Raw genomic sequence first — 19,476 nt, forward strand, 5'->3', positions numbered from 1 at the left:
CATAGTACCAATAAAGCTGACATGGTCCTCTAGAGAAACAGTACATATGTGATTTTCACAACATGTATTATTGCCAGTAAAGCATGATACTTTCCAGTTGAGAATCCTTGTTTTAAAATGTTCTTCTGTCTGTTTACTTGTTTATTCAAAGTAATGAACATATGGCAATCTCTTATCTTTACGTATTGGTGCCATGGAATGACCACAGAGCTGTATTTTTAGGTAGTTAGCAACCAGCAGATTCACCTGTTCAGTTATCTTCCATTGCTTGTGTCTGCCTTTACAGAAAATACAGAAGTGGGCCTTGTGGGGCAGGTGGGGATTCTGCTGATTGCCTGCCTGTCCTCCGAGCTGCTCCCAGCTTCTCCTGCCCTCTCTCAGGGCTGCACAGCTTCCCACTACCAGCACCAGCTGCTGCTAAGCCTCGCATTGTTTAAGGCTTCCTCTCAAGTGTGCCAAACTTTCTGCCTCAATGATATGAATGGCTGTGGATTCCTTCCAGCCCAGCAGCACGCTTGGCCTGCTGAAAATGCCTCCTTTCTTTTCTTCTGGTGAAGGTGTGAGGAAGAAGAAAACTTCCCAGGAACAAATTCTTCCTCTCTTCCTGCTCTGTTGCTTCCTAAAGACTGAACCAATTGTTATAGGGCGTGCAGGACTTTTAGGAACTAAAAAGGGTACTGTGGCTTCCTAATGAGAAGATAAGCATGACGGATGTGAACTGTATTCCAGATGGCATACTTTTAATAGTTCGACTTCAGACAGATACAGGAGTGGGAGGCTGAGGCATGGATCGGCTCTGCTGGGAGAGGAGATAGTGGAACACCCTGAGAGAAAAGAGAACACCACTCTCTGATCTCAGAAGGAAGCAAGCGCACTTTCTTGGTTACTGTAAATTGGGTAGACTTTCCCCGCTGACAGGCAATAAAAGACTGACTCTGAGATTTGATATCAGAATAGCTGTGACATTTTTCAGCCCGCCTAGCAGAAGGCTGACATAGCCTAAAGGTTGTGGAGAAGGGAGAAATTCAAGACAATTAATATTAACTGAATGCAAAACGCCCTTCATTTGAGGTAGAAAGGCTCTTCAGTAATTGCACAGAAATAGCAACACTTCTCTACGTAAAGAGTTTATCCATGCATGAACTCTCTCTGCCTCTCCTGAGCTGGAAAGCTTTTTAAATCTACTTTGGGCCTCCAGCTCAGTTTTCTTTTGTTGTTGATGTTGTTGCTTCACCCGTTCCAGGTCCTTATACTCAGTTCATCCTTCTTGTCTGGGGCTAAGTGCAAGGCAGATATGTTATCTCTGTCCAGCTATTTGGGGAAAACTGTGCTTATTCTTTTGAAAAAAAAAGTTATCTTTCTGTATTTGCAATTATATTTGTTCATGGTCCTCCTAAATATTTTAAAGACACAGTTTTTTTGTCACGCACAATTGTCAGCTTCAAGACAGGCTTGCATACAGGCTGTTGTTCTGAATCTTAAAGTATTTCTACGTCAGCAGAGATTAGTGTCTCCCACCTTAAAAAAAACAACAGAAAAAACAAACAAAAATCCTCATATAGCATTTCCATCCCTGTGATCTCCATCAGGGGACAAAGAAAGAACACAGGCTATTGGAATGGGGTTATTGACCTGTAATACTGAAGCACAATATCAGGATGAGTTGTATAACTCGAAAACCAATTTACCTAGCTTTGGAAAACACTGAATTTCCTTTGGGAAATGCATGAGAATATTTTATAGCCTTACCCCAGAAAACTTTATGTGTGTGTTTTCTCACACGTTGTAGCAACCCTGTGAAAGCAAAGAATGAACGTGCTTTTCGGTGATTATGGAATACTAAAATCTGGTTCTCAATACTGTGATCCATCTTCATGTAAGTTGCATGGGAAAAAGCTGGAAATCATGTCATTACCCTTTTCAACTTCAGTTTTGTGAGAGTTAGATTATGGGGAGTTCATTTGTACTCTTTTCTTCTGATTATACAAGCAGTTAAATATGCAAGTGTCTGAGATCGATTGGCTCACTGAGTGTAATTTGTGAGCTTTGGAATTGAATTTAAATGCCTTTAAGTTGCTGTTTATTTCCCATCTAGAATAATTTGTGATACATTGATATCCTAATCAATACATAAGTATTTTGTCTGTGCAAGTTCTAAATTACTGAAATGGAAATACATTTCAGTTTCTTCTGCTTACATAGATATTGCATTGCAGTAACATCATTGACTTGTTTAGAGTTGCTTCTGTTTCTCCTGCACGTGAGAGGTAAATTTGGCTCTGTAGTTCCTGATTTCTTCAAGTGAAATTATGCAAGCAGCTATGAACTCTTCTTAACGTAAAGTTTTTAAAACAGTAAGCTGCATACCTAGAAAGTAAGCCAGAAACTGCTTTTTGTGGTAATTTGGAGTGCTTGTTGTTTCATTTTTAGCTATGAAAATGTTTTAAAAATTCCCATAAATATTAATCTTTCTACAGTCTAATTATTGGCATAATGTATTTTCTGAGTCATTCATCTTTATGAACTGTAAAACATATAGACGTGCTTTTCTTTAACGGGGGGACAAACATTGGAAAGAAGCAACTATATATTAACTCCTCTTTTCTAATTTAATTAACCTTTAGATATTCATTAAATCATTAATTACTCTTAGTGTTGAAACAGTAATTTTGTGCTTAACAGGAAATTTGAGAGAAAGAAACTCTGATAATTCATGCACTATTCGCTTAGGACATTCTCAATTCTTGATGAAGTAAGGAGGGGCATCAGCAAAATCACTACCATAGACTTCCGGAGGGCAGACTTCGGCCTGTTCAGGACACTGGTCGAGAGGGTCCCTTGCGAGATGGTCCTGAAGGGCAAAGGGGTCCAGGAAGGCTGGGCCTTCTTCAAGAAGGAAATCTTGAAGGTGCAGGAGCAGGCAGTCCCCATGTGCCGTAAGAAGAGCTGGCGGGGAAGACGGCTGGCCTGGCTGAACAGGGAGCTTTTGCTGGGACTCAGGAAAAAAAGGGGAGTTTATCACCTTTGGAAGAATGGGCAGGCAACTGAAGAAGAATACAAGGACCTCATTAGGTCATGCAGAGAGGGAATTAGAAAGGCAAAAGCCCAGCTAGAGCTCAATCTGACCACGGTCGTAAGGGATAACGAAAAATGTTTTTACAAATATATTAACAACAAAAAGAGAGCCAAGGAGAATCTCCACCCTTTACGGGATGTTGGGGGGGAACATTGTCACCAAGGATGAGGAGAAGGCTGAGGTACTTAATGCCTTCTTTGCCTCAGTCTTTAATAGCCACACCAGGTATCCTCAGGGTATTCAGCTCCCTGAGCTGGAAGACAAGGATGGAGAGCAAAAGAAACTCCCCATGATCCAGAAGGAAGCAGTTAATGACCTGCTATGCCACCTGGACACTCACAAGACTATGGGGCCTGATGGCATCCACCCAAGGGTGCTGAGGGAGCTGGCAGAGGAGCTTGCCAAGCCACTCTCCATCATTTATCAACAGTCCTGGTTAATGGGGGAGGTCCCAGGGGACTGGAGGCTTGCCAACGTGACACCCATCTACAAGAAGGGCCGGAAGGAGGATCCGGGGAACTACAGGCCTGTCAGCCTGACCTCGGTGCCGGGGAAGATTATGGAGACGTTCATCTTGAGGGCGCTCACAGGGCACGTGCAGGACAACCAAGGGATCAGGCCCAGACAGCACGGGTTCATGAAAGGCAGGTCCTGCTTGACCAACCTGATCTCCTTCTATGACCAGGTGACCCGCCTAGTGGGTGAGGGAAAGGCTGTGGATGTTGTCTACCTGGACTTTAGTAAAGCCTTTGACACTGTCTCCCACAGTATTCTCCTGGAGAAGCTGACTGCTCATTGCTTGGATGGGTGCACTCTTCGCTGGGTAAAAAACTGTCTGGACGGCTGAGCCCAGAGAGTCGTCGTGAATGGAGCGAAATCCAGTTGGTGGTCGGTCACAAGCAGAGTCCCCCAGGGCTCAGTTTTGGGGCCGGTCTTGTTTAATATATTTATCGACGATCTGGATGAGGGGATTGAGTGCACCCTCAGCAAGTTTGCAGATGACACCAAGTTGGGTGGGAGCGTTGATCTGCTCGAGGGTCGGAAGGCTCTGCAGAGGGATCTGGACAGGCTGGATTGATGGGCCCAGGCCAATTGCATGAGGTTCAACAAGGCCAAGTGCTGGGTCCTGCACTTTGGCCACAACAACCCCATGCAATGCTACAGGCTTGGGGACGAGTGGCTGGAAAGCTGCCCTGCAGAAAAGGACCTGGGGGTGCTGGTTGACAACCGGCTGAATATGAGCCAGCAGTGTGCCCAGGTGGCCAAGAAGGCCAACGGCATCCTGGCCTGTGTCAGAAACAGTGTGGCCAGCAGGACCAGGGAGGTGATCGTGCCCCTGTACTCGGCGCTGGTGAGGCCGCACCTCGAATACTGTGTTCAGTTTTGGGGCCCCTCACTACAAGTAGGACATTGAGGTGCTGGAGTGTGTCCAGAGAAGGTCAACAAAGCTGGTGAGGGGTCTGGAGCACAAGTCTTATGAGGAGCGGCTGAGGGAACCGGGGTTGTTCAGTCTGGAGAAGAGGAGGCTGAGGGGAGACCTTATCGCTCTCTACAATTACCTGAAAGGGGGTTGCAGAGAGGTGGGTGCTGGTCTCTTCTCCCAAGTGACTAGTGACAGGACTAGAGGAAATGGCCTCAAGTTGTGCCAGGGGAGGTTTAGGCTGGATATTAGGAAAAAATTTCTTTACTGAGAGAGTGGTGAAACGTTGGAAGAGGCTGCCCAGGGAAGTGGTGGAGTCACCATCACTGGAGGTGTTCATGGAATGTGTGGACGAGGCATTGTGGGACATGGTTTAATGGGCATGGTGGTGTTGGTTGATGTTTGGACTTGACGATCTTACAGGTCTTTTCCAACCTCAATGATTTTGTGATTCTGTGATAGGTCATATATTTTTTTCATTATATCTGGTGGCAATTCCTTGTGCTGCTCGGAGCTGCAAATGAAGTCTTTTCTTCATAAAAAAAATACCCCAGAGTATTTTGTTTTATGCATCCATTTTCCATTGTGGGCTCTGTTGTCCACAGTGTTCAAAATGTTTGTGTAACTAAACCTCCAAAAAGTAAAAGGCAATGTTTTCACAAAAATCATTCATGTGTATTATTTGTTCAGTGATGTTTCCTAAGAAGTTAATCACTCAAGTATTAAGGTATAGGCTCTGTTTTCTCTCCAGGCACCTTCCTAGACACAGAACACTGTTCCTCCAATCGCATTGAATGATTGTAATTCTCAATGCATAGGTCATAAATTCTCCAAAGAGATGAAATTATCATATCAAATAATACTTGAGCTATTTTATTGTCAAGACCTTGATTCAGAAATTTTGTAGGACTGTGCTTTACTTAACTTAAATGGAAATCTTAGTGTCCTCACATTTTTTTTCTGTGTTTTATATATGTTTTCGTTATGCAAATCTGAAGTCTTTATCTGGTATATAGGTATGTTCAGTCCACCGTCAAAATTATTTCAAGAGAAAAGGATGTGGTGTCAACTAGGCCTGTCTCTTGGAGTGCGGATTTGTTTCATCTAGCATTTTTCATTCACATCTTAGTAGACAGATAACCTTTTTCCCCCCTATGATTACTTTTCAGTATGTAAATAACTGTTGAACAGTTGTGCTTGTACTCAACTATGACATTCATTTACTGAATAATTTAAAATATAGGTTTGCAAAACTAATTAATAGGAAGTCACAGCCTAGATTTGTGCTATTGATTTAAATAAAAGGAATCATCATACTCTGAGATGATGGGAGGCAGTAGTTTGTAAAGGTACAGTCTCTTTGCTGAAATTGTGGAGGTGAAGATGATGTGTCATGGATAGACCTATGCACTTGATTGTGATTCACAGTTTGATAGTAATGTGGCAGGGGGTATTATGTTGCCTGCATCAGTTCCTGGAGAGAGTAAGATTGGCTTTGCTTTGTAAATGTAGCCCCCAGTGTCAATCAAAAATAAAGTGCCATGAAATATAGAACTCACAGCAGTAGATTAGCATTTCAGAAATTAAACCATCTGGTTTAACTCAATTAAAAAAGAAACCAGCAATTTTTTTCCTAATAGAGTATTCTAGTGCTGATTCTGGAAGAAGTGCAATGAATTTATTATGCAATTAGAACTGATAAGGAAGTGTTCATTAAATAAACCCAGCAACACTACATTCTCAGCAGGATGTTTTGTAATAAATAACTTCCTAATTTTCTTTCTAATCTATGGTTCTGATGTATTTCTCATTCTAGGAAAGATTTTTAGTTGTGGGTTGGCATATTCTATTAGATTCCCCCCAACAGGTTCTGGAGAACTTACCTTTCTGTTTCACAAGGTGTTTTCTTGTGCAACTGGTATTCTCGCCCACCCTCCCACACCTCTGGGTGTATTTAGGTGATTGTATAGAGGAAAAATGCCCTGCAATAAGGCTTATGTTGGTCTGAGATCTGCCTGAGAAGAATTGTGTGTTTGCAGACTGCTAGGAAAGGGATGGGTGGCAGGTGTCTGGCTGAAGTAATTTTATTGAAATTTGTCTTTAAGAGTACCAGTTTGAATGTATTTTTCCCTGTGAAAGTTACAGTCTAGAGGTCAGATGTCTGCTAATGAGAAGATGCAGTGAGGAGGGGATGGATAGCTTTTTGTTTCCTCTGAAGAACAGTCCCTTTTTGTTGAGGCATTCTGGACAACGGCGTCTTGGTCAGCTCCACATATTGCGTTTACATTATTCTATTTACCACAGTTAGTTTTACTGGAGAGCAAGTATACATTCAAGTGTACCTACCCTTTTGAAACATGTCTTCCATATGATAATCAGCTCTATTACTAAGCTGTGGCAGTTTTACTAATTCTTTAGGAGCTCCAGTAAAGATTGTCTTCCTGTAACAGTAAGTAACTTTAATCTGACATTATGGTTTGTAACAGTGCCAGTTGCCTCAGCATCTGGCTGCCTCAAACTCACTGAAAACAATTACAGTGGGAAAGAAAATAGAAATCTTTTCCAATATAACAACCATAAAAACGAAAATCCACAATAAACCCCTAAATTAAATTCCATATGAAGGTTTGCTGTATGTCGCTTAGATTCCGTGGGGTAAATGATTGATATATTCATGGTGGAGTTATTTGGTGGAGTTTTGTTGTAACTCAGTAGTTCTACTTCATTTCTTCACATTCTAACTGCATTTAAATACACTTAAAATTATCAAACTTATTTTTATTGTTTTTGAAAGATCAATACATGATCCTTCATTAATTCTGTTTGAAAAATTCTGTTCTGATGGCTGCATTGATGGAGTTTTTTGCTGATTAGTTCACAAATTGGATGTTTTACCCCTAACAGAGGAAGAAAATGCTTTCTGAACAGAGATTATGGAAATTGCACAGGAGGCAAACCTTTTGATTTGGGGCGAAAAATGAGCTTTGACAAAAAGACTGCTGGTAGGTAGGACACAAAGTCAATTTATGTAAGATCCTGTGATGTTCATGGAGAATGGGTGATATGTGTAGTGAAAATACATAATGAGAAGGCAAATTAACCTGAGCCATTGACTGCAGAACTGCATAGTGATTCTAGTGGCCCTGGATTATGTTTTGCTCCAGTCATGGAGGCTTTTTCTGGGGCAGTTTGGAGCAAGCACCTGGTTTCACTGAGTAATTTTTGACACTGAATTTCAGAGGCAGGAATTGAACTTTGATTTCTTGATGCTATCCTGTAAGTATTGGTTGTCCTCTTGCGCCTTCAGAAATAATGAAACCTTTTTAAAAAGGAAGATATTATTCACAGTGTTGCTTTCTGTGTCCATTTCTTAAAAACGTAGTTTGAAGAATACAGAAAGCTTCCGTTCAATAAACAGCAATTATTGGTATATGTGGTATCAAGTGTAGTCTTTCAGAGTAGGATGTGTAGATCTACCACTGGACATGTCTTGCTGTTATTGATATTCATTACTCCCAAAGCACTGTAAACATATGCGTCAGATGTGGTAAATAAGGCTGCCCTAGCAGAAAGTAGTTTTATTTTTTTACAAGTCACAACCTTATAAAAGCCTAGTGAGCAATTAGTGTCCAGTGGTCTTACTAGTAGTGATCAAAAGACCAAATTTTAGAAACTACAGCCTTAAAATCTTCAAGCTACAAGAATCAAAATTAAATCCTTGCGCTTACCCTGGAAGTTAATAATTTTAATATGTACTGTAGTTTTAATTGATAAATACTGTATAGGGAACACCTGCAGGTTACTGGCTGCCAAAAAGTAAAGCATGAATTCTTATGGATTACATGGAGCACTGTAATTCAGCATTTTGCAAAGGACCAATAGTACGTGCCTCTTTTCTCAGCTGCTCTCATAATCCTGTGGGTAAAACTGAAGGCAATACGTGTGGCCATAACCTTTTTGCACTGTGCAACAGGCATGGAAGTGATAGGAGCCAGATGAAAAAGGACAAATGAGAAGAAAAAAAAAGATATATATACAAATAAGGATTTCCATACAGAAATTTCCGAAAAGAACATATTTATGAACATGATTTTTTCAAGCGTTTTCAGTTGTGTCTACTGTCTAATGAAAATGTAATTCCTTGAACAATACATAACCTCAAGAGGTTTTTTATTTATTTATAAAGTTACGGAGTTAGTTTTTATTTGCAAAATTGCCTTGGTAACATTTCCACATGCTGAAGTTGCATTTTTGGACCAATTCGAAAATATCTTCAGACACTATTAATAAACCATGTTGTTATGGAAATTCTATCACTTCATGTGATAGACATCAATTGTACTTTCCTGCCAACAGAATTATTACCAAAACTGGAATAATGATTGATTCTGTTGTCTAGGGAAAGTTAGCCAAAAGAAAGCGTGTCTATGAAGGGGTGGAATGAAGGCTAAAATTTATCCTAAACCATCCTACAGCACCTAATAATCTCCTAGTGTTTTCTTTTTTCCTGTGTCTGTAATACTGTAATAACACATTTTTCTGTGGGCTGTCTTAATAGTGATTGCGCATTATATGTCTTGAACAAATTAGCAAGATTCTCATTCTTTATGCTGAGAGCAAGTATGTCAAGTTGCATAATGGTTTCTGTGCCTGAAAGCTATACCTTACAACTGTAAATACCTAAATAGTTTTGGAAAACATACAGCAATATCAATATTAATCTAGTTCTCAAGCATTTAATTCAGCTGACCACACCTGTCAGCCAAAGGTCCAAAACCTTGTTTGACAACATTTATCTGAACATCTGGATTTAAAATACTGGAAATGTGATTTTGAGATTTCCTTAATTAGAACTTAACTAAGTTTTCAAGGCCAGAAATGAACACTACTTCCTTCTGAAATTTCAGTAGTTGGCTATTCTACTCAAAAATGGAAGCTCGAATCAGTACTTCATATGCCTGTGCCTAGCATCTTGAAATACTATACAACCTTCTCTGGATACTGATGTATTTGATCAGTATCTGGGCAAAAATAGACAAAAGATGCAATCATTCTCAGCAGTCATTTTTATTTTCCAGTCACATTTTATTTGATTGAAAAAAATGAACTTTTTTTTCATGTTAGTAGTATATACTGTGAGTATAATTGTGTTCATAACCTCAGATGATATGTACATTAGAGTTCTCTCTGAAGATTAGCCAGTTTTGATTGTGTTAATATGGACAGCTATTCTAATCAGCCCTGCACGTGTGCTGCTGCGTGAAGTTGAGTATGTTCGTTTTTCTTTTAACGGTTTATATTTCTTTTAAATTAAAAGTAGGGTTTATCTTTAGGCAGTAACACAAAGCCATATATTTTTCTGGTTTACAAGGTTTAATAAATGTATTTTTGCATGCACTTTCTTTTAACAGATTCAATTTCATTTTAAAACACCTTTACTTTTTCTTAGTAGGACAAAATTCCATTACTGAAAGATTTTGAGCAATTTCTGTTTGTCAGTATGGTAGTACAGATGACATTGCTATTCAGCAAGTTTCTCACTTGCTGGGTGTACAGATTTCCTGATTAGCACGCAGCGTACTCGTATTAGATAAAGTAAAGAAGTTGTTAAATGTTTTATACCATAATCGTAGCTATGTATTAAAATTATCAAATTGCAGACATCAGAGAACAGTTGGATTTCTATAAACAAAAATTAAGTAATTTGAAGATTTTTTTAATGAAATCCTAAAGTGCTAGGAAAATCGGGTAAAGTTTATCATATCCTGTACTGATGAAGACATTTGAGCTGGAAAGCTAAGAAGTTGCATTAGAAACACTTTGAGGCCTGGAAAATGGTGGTGGTGGTGTTTTTTCAATATAACCATAATATTAAATACTCATAACGTATGATCCTGTTTAGCTTTTATTATGGTAATACAAGCATGTTATCTAAAAATGTCCATCACAGCTTCTATATAAACTGACAGTGATTACTAGAAGATTTTTTAAGCATAAATCAAAGCAATTGATGCATGGCCATTGCGGAAAAAATCCAGATACACAGAAATTACAAATGTAAGTACATTTCTGTGGGACTTTTTCAGCTGTTGTTATGATCTGCAGTCTTTACCAGCTGTAACACATGCTTTTGTTAACTTGCTGATATATAAAACAGTATACTCTGAATTTATATAAAGGCTAATGGTAGATAGCTTTTCAGCAGCAAGATATAACTATATATGCTTGTTTGGTTTTGGATAACTGTGTTTTTAAAACTCTGAGCTGTCTCTGAAGGTTAAGATGAAAAAGATGTTGAGGAAAAAAATCTCCACTGGCTAGAGAACATTGATGCTAAAATGTCCCCTATTGATGTGATAATTTGAGAATCAAAGTAGACTGCTTGATGCTTCCTTCCTATGCCAAGTTTAGAACTCTTCCCTGACTCACAGCTGTGGGTTTCCTTAATGATGCGGATATCTAAGTCTACAAGCAAACTGAATAATTTCATGGTATGCTTGTGGATGAAAACTCCCACATCTGCCACCCATAAATATAAAAAAATGGTAAAACTCCCTTTCTTCACTTTTAACTGTGTTCAGTTTTGGGCCCCTCACTACAAGAAAGACATTGAGGTGCTGGAGCGTGTCCAGAGAAGGGCGACGAAGCTGGTGAGGGGTCTGGAACACAAGTCTTATGAGGAGCGGCTGAGGGAGCTGGGGTTGTTTAGCCTGGAGAAGAGGAGGCTGAGGGGAGACCTTATCGCTCTCTACAACTACCTGAAAGGGCGTTGCAGAGAGGTGGATGTTGGTCTCTTCTCCCAAGTGACTAGTGACAGGACTAGAGGAAATGGCCTCAAGTTGTGCCAGGGGAGGTTCAGGCTAGATATTAGGAAAAAGTTCTTTATTGAGAGAGTGGTGAAACATTGGAATAGGCTGCCCAGGGAGGTGGTAGAGTCACCCTCCCTGGAGGTATTGAAGGAGCGTGTGTATGTGGCATTGTGGGATGTAGCTTGATGGACATGGTGCTGTGTGGTGTTGGGTGGGTTGGTTTTTGGTGTGTTGTGGCTTGTTGTTGTTGTGTGGTGGTTGTTGTTTGTTTGGTTGGTTTTTTTTTTTTTTTTTTTAGGTTGGACTTGATGATCTTACAGGTCTTTTCCAACCGTAGTGATTCTGTGATTCTGTGATTCTGTAATTTCTGTTAAATGCATACAAACAATTTCCATGCATATTCTCCTTTCACCACGCAGGTTGAAGTGTCGTCTGCTTTGAATGTCCAGATGAAAATGTCCAAACTTAAAATAATAAAAAAAATTAAAAAAAAATGTGCATGACCTAACATTTATGTAGTATCATCAGTTGTTAAGGTGACCAGGTATTAACTCGTGCTGTTCTTCTGCCTTATTGACTTGGTATAGTAACTTGATATATTATCCTAACCTGAGACTATTACATAAATAGTATTCAACAGAAACTATTTTTTTTCTATCTATGTACTTTATTTTTTGTGTTTTCTTTTTTGATGTCCTTTTTTTTCTGAAGGGTGTTCATCTTCCCTGGAGATTAATAATTTGTTACTTTGGTGAATAAAATATGAATAGAGCACTAAATGAAATCTCTTTCTGTTTAATGACATATCAGTATATAATAGCTAAGGTTTTTCTCTATCAGCATGAACAACGTAGTACTCTTAAACATGATGACCGAATCCAAGGATCCACTCCTCTCTAGAGCCTAGGCTTGTTGTTAGTTAGATTTATATAGCTATGTATGTTAGTCGGTCTTACGGTAATTAGATCGGGACACAGGCTCCCTTTACAGCAGAGGCATTTAGGTCCATTTCTGACTAATACAACCATGGAAACTGTGCTCTTCACAATGTTAATTCAAATTAGTACTTGCAGGGAGAATGTTTATCTCTCCATTTCCCGTCTTCACTATTTAAACTGAAAGCTGTTGTCGGCACAAAAGCGTACTTACAGAAATTGTTCATGAGCAGACTTGCAGTTTAAATAATGTACTTAACTGTCATAGAGGAGAAGTTGCAGAGCATTCTTCCATTTTAAGAGTTTGCAAAGATGCTGGTTTTTTTGATTTCCAGAGGAACTGAATGCTTTCTGTCTGGGCTGATGACACAGGAAATCCCTCTCAACTCTGAATTTTATGCTTTTTTATTCCTCTGATCCATAGTATTTTGCCATACATCCTGTCATCTTGTTCCAGAATGCTTTTTGCACCAAGTTATCTGTTCCTAGACAATTTACTCTTGTCATCTTAGCCAACTTATTGGAGATCAGTGTCTTAGTTGTGATTCATGTGCTGTTTGGAACAAAATACCAGACATAGCATATGCATACTGCAGTTCTTAAGAAGCCTTATAGCATAGAGAACCAGGCAGAAACATGAGTCTCTGGAAGGAATAACTGGCACTTGGCTTATCTGTCAATACCAGGTCACTTGCATAAAAAGGTCTACTTCCATGTGTCACTGCTGAATTTATAGTGTTGTCAATGTGTTGCACTGGAGAGTAAGATCCAGTTGGCAGCAACCATCTTGCTACATGTCCCTCCCCTGCTTCTCCTTCTACCTTCTCTGCCCACCCCCATGCTTTAAAGTAGTATGCTTACATACTCCTAGGTCATGGTTTTACTCAGACGTTGTGAGGTCTGTCAAAAGCAAGTGCCACCCCTGAGATGATTCTGTTGTCCACAGTTACCTTTAGCGATAGAAAAGGAGCTGTTGACATTTTGATTGCTTCAGAAAGTTCAACTGAAAATTCTTGCCATCACTGTAGGAGGATAAAAAAGGCATAAGAGCACATTATCGCTTGGTCAGTGATAAGATGAAGCAGTCCACCATGCTTTGCTCTCACACTTACTGAGCCATTCTACAGCTAATACTCTGCTGCTTCACTACTCAGTCATTGTGCCTCCTATGTATCTTCAGTTAACAAAGAGAAATATCTGAATTCTTCATCCATATTTAACTAGAAGTTCTGGAATGAAATATTCACATGTGAATGACATTTTGTGTCCTTCTTTAAGTATGGTCTTTACTCAACAGGAACCCTTAAAAGAACAAGTGTCCTTCATTGCACTGTTTTAAAACAAAACTTTTACTTAGTCTCTGTGTTTCTGATGGGTTGGCCATGCTGATTACAGTATTAATTAAACAGTCCTGTGGTTGTTTTGAAACACCTACAAGATCATGCACTGCAGTAATTCATTAAGAGCAAGACGACTATTGGCAACATCTTTTCAGTGACCTTTTAAAATGGCTATGTGAGAAGTAGCTTGCACTTGTGATTCTACTGGAGTAAAAATTGGCATGATTTTCCTTAGAAGTACCCCGGCAACAACAAAATGCACTTTCATGTCAGAATCTGCTGACCTGACCTTTGTGGTTTGGACAGAGAAGGTCATCTCTAAGCAGAACTTTGGGGAAAACAATTTCAAATTTTATTGCTTGTGTTTGGGCTGTTGTTTGTTCACACTTGTCTGCCATGCAAGAGGTGTTTTTGAGCTAGGTTAAGTGTGTGTATATTTGTTTCTCTCTCCATAACTTCTTAGGCATATATAGGAGTAAACTTGTATTCTTCTGTTTGGGACTGTTCTTCTGATATGGCATTTGCTATATGTGGAGCCAGAGATGATGAACAAGGAATCAGTTTGTCTTCTGTGTCATTAAGATTCATTCTGTTTGTGGGTCCAATACTGTACTTGGTTACATAAGTGTAAACCCAAAATACTACTCAGAATTACTTTTAATTATTGGGAGATTCCATAGTTCTCTAATTTTAGAGAGGACTTTAATTTACGTTAAAATTTTTGCATGCCCAAGGCTCTGCTTTTATTTTGCTAGTATACAGAAAGTTTGGAAGAATTGTCATCACTGTAAACCAAAAACACCTCAGGGTAACTAAATGCATGCCTTTTGCTGTTTTGTTATTCATTAACTACTCTGTTATTCCTCTCCCCTCCTCCCCAAGAGCACCTCCCCCCAACCCCCCCAAAAAAACACTAAGGAAACAAGCACACCACGATAAAAATGCTAATAAAGGGAATAATTCCCAATAGACCATAAAAGACAGCATTTATAACCCCGATAGAAATGCTAGTCAGCTTTTTTTGATGTAAAGCATCTGTCTCCAAAAGGAAATGAAAGCAGGCCTGTTTCTCCTTTCAAGTCTCTGAAGTAGTAGGTGGTGTCATTTGTTATACAGTGCTACAAGTCCCATGTTATTGCACTGGTAGCTGCCGACTGCCTTTGTTAACGTACTGAAAAGTTTTATCAGCTGTCTTTAATAAAAGACAATATACATGAAGAAAAACTGTAGCAAATGTCTCTTGCTCTCTTGTCCTCAGACCATCGTTTATAGCTGTCAGAGTGCGATGGCACTGATGTATAATCTTGCAGTCATGCAAAATTCTTGTGACTGTTACAATAAACCATAGATATTGGGGTGGCTGATATCCTAAAAAGTTAGGGAGCAGTCTTTCTGAAATCCTGTGCACTTCCTCATTTGAAACATGGAGGAGTTGGAATGAACTTTCAGCACTACCTGAAATGAGTTATCAGTTCACATTTTCCATGGATACATTTGTTTAGAGCATTAATGGCCTAAAATTTGTTGGGTCTCCAGAAAATCAGGAATGATGTGTAGAAGTTGGAAAATTTCAAGTTCAGTTAAAAGGCATGCAGTTTGTTCTTTTTCTAGATGTTTTTGTTGCTTGCTCTAGTGAAATGATATATCAAATTAAAGACATGATGGCAGAAGAATTTTCTTAGCTAGGCGTAGAGTCTTATATATATGACGTTCATTAGAGTACTTGATTAGTACCATACACATACCATATTTTCACGGGTGCGTGAAGGAAATGGAGAGGAATTCTGGAAGCTGTATGAGACAACTATGTTACTTCCCACACAATAAGTTTGTGGGTGCTGTAGAATTAGCCCTGAGCAGATTTTAACGTGTGTCTTATTTAATACAAGTTTTTCTAGGTTTAAGATTTTTTAATCCTTATCCATTGTAAGCTTTATCTAGATGCAAACATATGCACATAGTTATATTTCAAGTGAGAAGACAGTTCTGTGTCAATAACTGTGCTCTTGAAAAAAGCTGTTTGATTCATAAACTCTAATTAGACAAATTAGGAGCACAATTAGTGGGAATGGACCATCCTACTAATGATTTGAGAAAATTCTTTCAAACCATCTTAAGTCTAAAAATAAATGAATAAATAAAATGTGTGGATGTTTAGACAGCCATCCATATACAGTGGAGCTGTTTTCCTATTGTTCTTCGCTTGCATCACTTCAATTAGCAGTCAGAACATCTGTAATTAAGGAGTGTATTATTCCATTATAAAATAGTATGCAAGACTGGCACTGCAAAGGTGGAGCTATGATAATGTGGCTGCCAATATGTGTTGTCCATACCAAAGATTACATTTCAGGGACTTAGTTTTCCTTCTCTGTACAGAATATGACTGAAGAGAAAATTTTGGAGAGTATTTAACTGAGAAAACTTTAAAAAATCCAGCTGGGTTTTTTTGTTTTGATTTTTTAGTAGAATGAAATAACCAACTTAGGGGTGGTGGAAATAAACTGTCAGGGTAAAGCAAGAAAAATTGAATCTAAAAATAACATCTTCAGATTCCACTGCATTAGCATTATGATGTTTACAGTAGGGAGGGCTGAACTCATTTTGTTTTGCTCAATTTTGAAACTCTGGAAGCCAGTTGTTCTGAAAATTTGATACATTAATAGGTGAAAAGAAGCAGGAAGAAAGGTGAAAAAATAGGAAATATTTGTAGGATATAAAGCTAGAGAATTTTCTGAACAACATTTCCACCACAAAATTTAGGTTTTGGACACAAGAATTATGGGGTTTTTTTCTGAATCTTGATTCAGAAGGATAAGAGTAATGAGTTTAACTTACTAGTGGTGGGGTTTGGAACACGGATCTTTCTCGTCTTAATGACTTCCTATTACCACATCAGTCTGGGAGACCAACTCTAGTGCATATTTTACTGGCCTTCTACCTACCATATTTTTCTGAACTTATTCTCACTGAAGGGCCTCTAAAGCATACCAACACCCCCACCCAGTAGTCTGAAGCCGAGTTTCCATGTGGCTTCACATTTTGAGTATTGCATTTTGATCAGAACACAGCTGAGTGGTGTCTTGAAACACTTATCTTCTGAGGCAAAACTATGTGACTTGGAAAGTGAGTGTTCCTGAAGCTCGTTGGAAATGACAGTGACCTGAGGGGGAGAACCATAGTGAACTTTGTATAGTATTTTTTCCCCTTTTTCTTTGAAATGAAAGGTACTGGTTTGGCAAATGCCTTTACTGTGCTCTCACTAGCACGTGAATACCTTAGGTACTTGCAGAAAGGTAGGTTAGACTGTTCTCTTCAGCTTCATAAATCTGCTTTTCTGCCCTTGTAATATATGTTAACTCCAGTAACCAGGCATGTTTAATTATCATGAACAACCTATTATTTCATAATGGACTAATCTAAAGATGAAAAAATAAAACGAAGAAACATTCTGTCTTAGCTGAAGATGGAAAAATTGTTAGTAACGTAAGAAGCTTTTAAATGGATTTGTTATAAAATTTTCACATTTGTTATTAAAATAGCATGTGTTTCCACCATTGTTAATTTTATTCAATCATTCATTAAGAAATAATTGCCAGAGCCTGAATCTGAATGGATATCCTAGGACCCCTGAACATCCTTAGAATCTGAGAACAGATTGTATTTTCTGCTAGTTATAATTAAGACAAAGAGAAAAAAGGGATGAGTTCCAATGTGTTAACTATTCCCAATGATTATAAACTCTTTATTGGCAATGGGTTGAATTAAAATTAAATTCCTGTCTTTAATCCACTCTTGGATTACTTTAATTCTCTCATGGAAACTGTGCTATGCCGACATTACCACATGTAAAGCTTTATGAGTTCTGTGTTTTCTCATTAAAGAGAGAAGTCTGTGTCTGTAGACACCAGAACTTGCCCTGTTTAAAGCACAAAGTACACAGCAGCTGTTCAGAAACTTTTTGTTGTTATCTCTATTTCCTTAAATGCCTAAATTGCTTCCATGAAAAGTCTGCAAACATAAGGGAATAATTTGTTTAAGTGGAAGAAGATTGTCTGAGAAGAAAACTGAAAACACTCCTAATATTTCTCCTTACCCTTTTTTTGTACCAGTATCCAGCTGCCCTGATGAATCTTGGAGCCATTCTCCATCTGAATGGTAAACTGAAAGAGGCTGAAGAAAACTACCTCCTTGCTCTTCAACTTAAACCTGATGATGTCATCACTCAGTCCAATCTTCGCAAATTGTGGAATATCATGGAGAAACAAGGTTTGAAGACATCCAAAACATGACAACGAAAACTCCGAACTTTTTTTTCTTAAATCGATTAAAACCACGAACTAGAACTTCCACACAGTTGTCCAATCAGAGAACTCATTGGACTTGACTGCAAGGATCAGAGGTCTTAATTGCTGCTAGGATAAAAAAATCTGCTTTTTTGGCATAAGTTTTTTTGCTAGATAAATAGAAAAAGGGAGACTTTGAGATATTCATGGAGGACTTGTTACTCCACAAAAATATTTAGAACTATAGCACTTGAGAGGAGGTATTTTGGCATATTTGATAAATCATTGCAAATCCCATATTGCTCACTTTTGAGTGGGTACTTGAAATGTATACTGTCATAGAAATAGTAAGGGAAAGTTGTACAGTATACACTAAGCCATATGGGAGTAAAAGTGGTAATAGTAGGTTAAAGTATTTTGCTGATACTGTAACTCATTAAAATGTATACTAAATCCAGTGTTTGCAGTTTGTCTTAATGCTGCTGTATCTCACTTAAGGACCACTTGCTTACCAATTTCACAGCTTGCATGGCCAATTTTTTTTTTTCCAAACATGTCACTTGTGATTAGATGACAGCATTGATAATTGTTTGCTAAGAATATGTATATTATTTCAGCTTGTTAACTTTTAATGCAGTTTTCTTGAGATACACAGTCAAATGGCTGTGGGCTAGACAGAATGAGCAAGGAACTGCCCATATTCTACATCAAATATGTATGTAGAGTGGTAAAAAAACCCAAAACAGTCCAGAGGTGTGATTTAGCAACACAAGCAAGACTGATGTTTGCCCTGATATCAAATGAGTGTGGTCAGACTGTCATCTTAAGAAAAAAAAAAAGAAGTGTTAGAGAACAATGTGTTTGACTTGCTTTACATTCCTGTCAGATACGACCAACTTTAAACTGGACTCTACATACAATACTTTTGCAATAACTCAGCCAAGTGAGATCTGAAAATATTAGTGCTTGGATATGCTACAAATGAGACTTCATGAGCAGCTCAGAGAAAGGGGAATGTTATACATTGGTGAGGCTAGCAAATAACTGAATGGACTGGATTAGATCATGCTTAAAACAGTGTAGATTGAGAAATCTGTAAAGGTGGTTGCCAGTTACTTTTCCCAGTGGTGGTATTTTAAAAAATATTACCTATTCAGATTCTAACCAAATATTAGCATTCTGTTTGTATTCTGACATATGTGCTAGCAGCAGAGCTGTCAAATATCTAAATATGCTTTTGGTGAGGTTCAATTTATTTCTGTTTCATAATGATTTCACCTAATTACTGTTTTAGTCTTCAGTTTTTAAATGTAAAAATAATTTATTTTAAATTGCAGTGTATTGAAGCTTTAGTCAGTTTTTTCCAGGCCATTTGTTAACTGCTTTCTTTCTTTGGAATAAGTATTATTGCTTGTAAGAAAATTTACTATTTCATTTATTGACCTGTTGGTATCTGCTTCAGTGTTCTTTTCATAACAGTAGATGTAATGTTAAAGTGGTAGAGCACCTTGAACTGAAGCTTCTTCAGGATCTTCTGTTAAAAACTCTTTATTACTGAAAAAGGGTTTGTTTTTTTTTTTTCTTTTTAACTGTTTTGCACCATTCCAACA

The 19,476-nt window shown here is 38.4% G+C and overlaps 1 protein-coding gene across 1 annotated transcript in view; it reads left to right on the plus strand.

Annotated features, from left to right (window-relative positions):
* TMTC2 (transmembrane O-mannosyltransferase targeting cadherins 2) overlaps nt 1-17,991 on the plus strand; it is a 257,259-nt gene extending 239,268 nt beyond the window's left edge. Inside the window, exon 12 of the mRNA XM_059816783.1 lies at nt 17,693-17,991. Within this exon, the coding sequence (XP_059672766.1) occupies nt 17,693-17,872 (180 nt within the window). The 3' untranslated portion in view covers nt 17,873-17,991. The remainder of the gene's footprint in view (nt 1-17,692) is intronic.
* The last annotated feature ends 1,485 nt before the right edge of the window (nt 17,992-19,476 follow it).

Source organism: Gavia stellata, chromosome 4 (genome assembly GCF_030936135.1).
Source record: "Gavia stellata isolate bGavSte3 chromosome 4, bGavSte3.hap2, whole genome shotgun sequence".
NCBI lineage: Eukaryota > Metazoa > Chordata > Aves > Gaviiformes > Gaviidae > Gavia > Gavia stellata.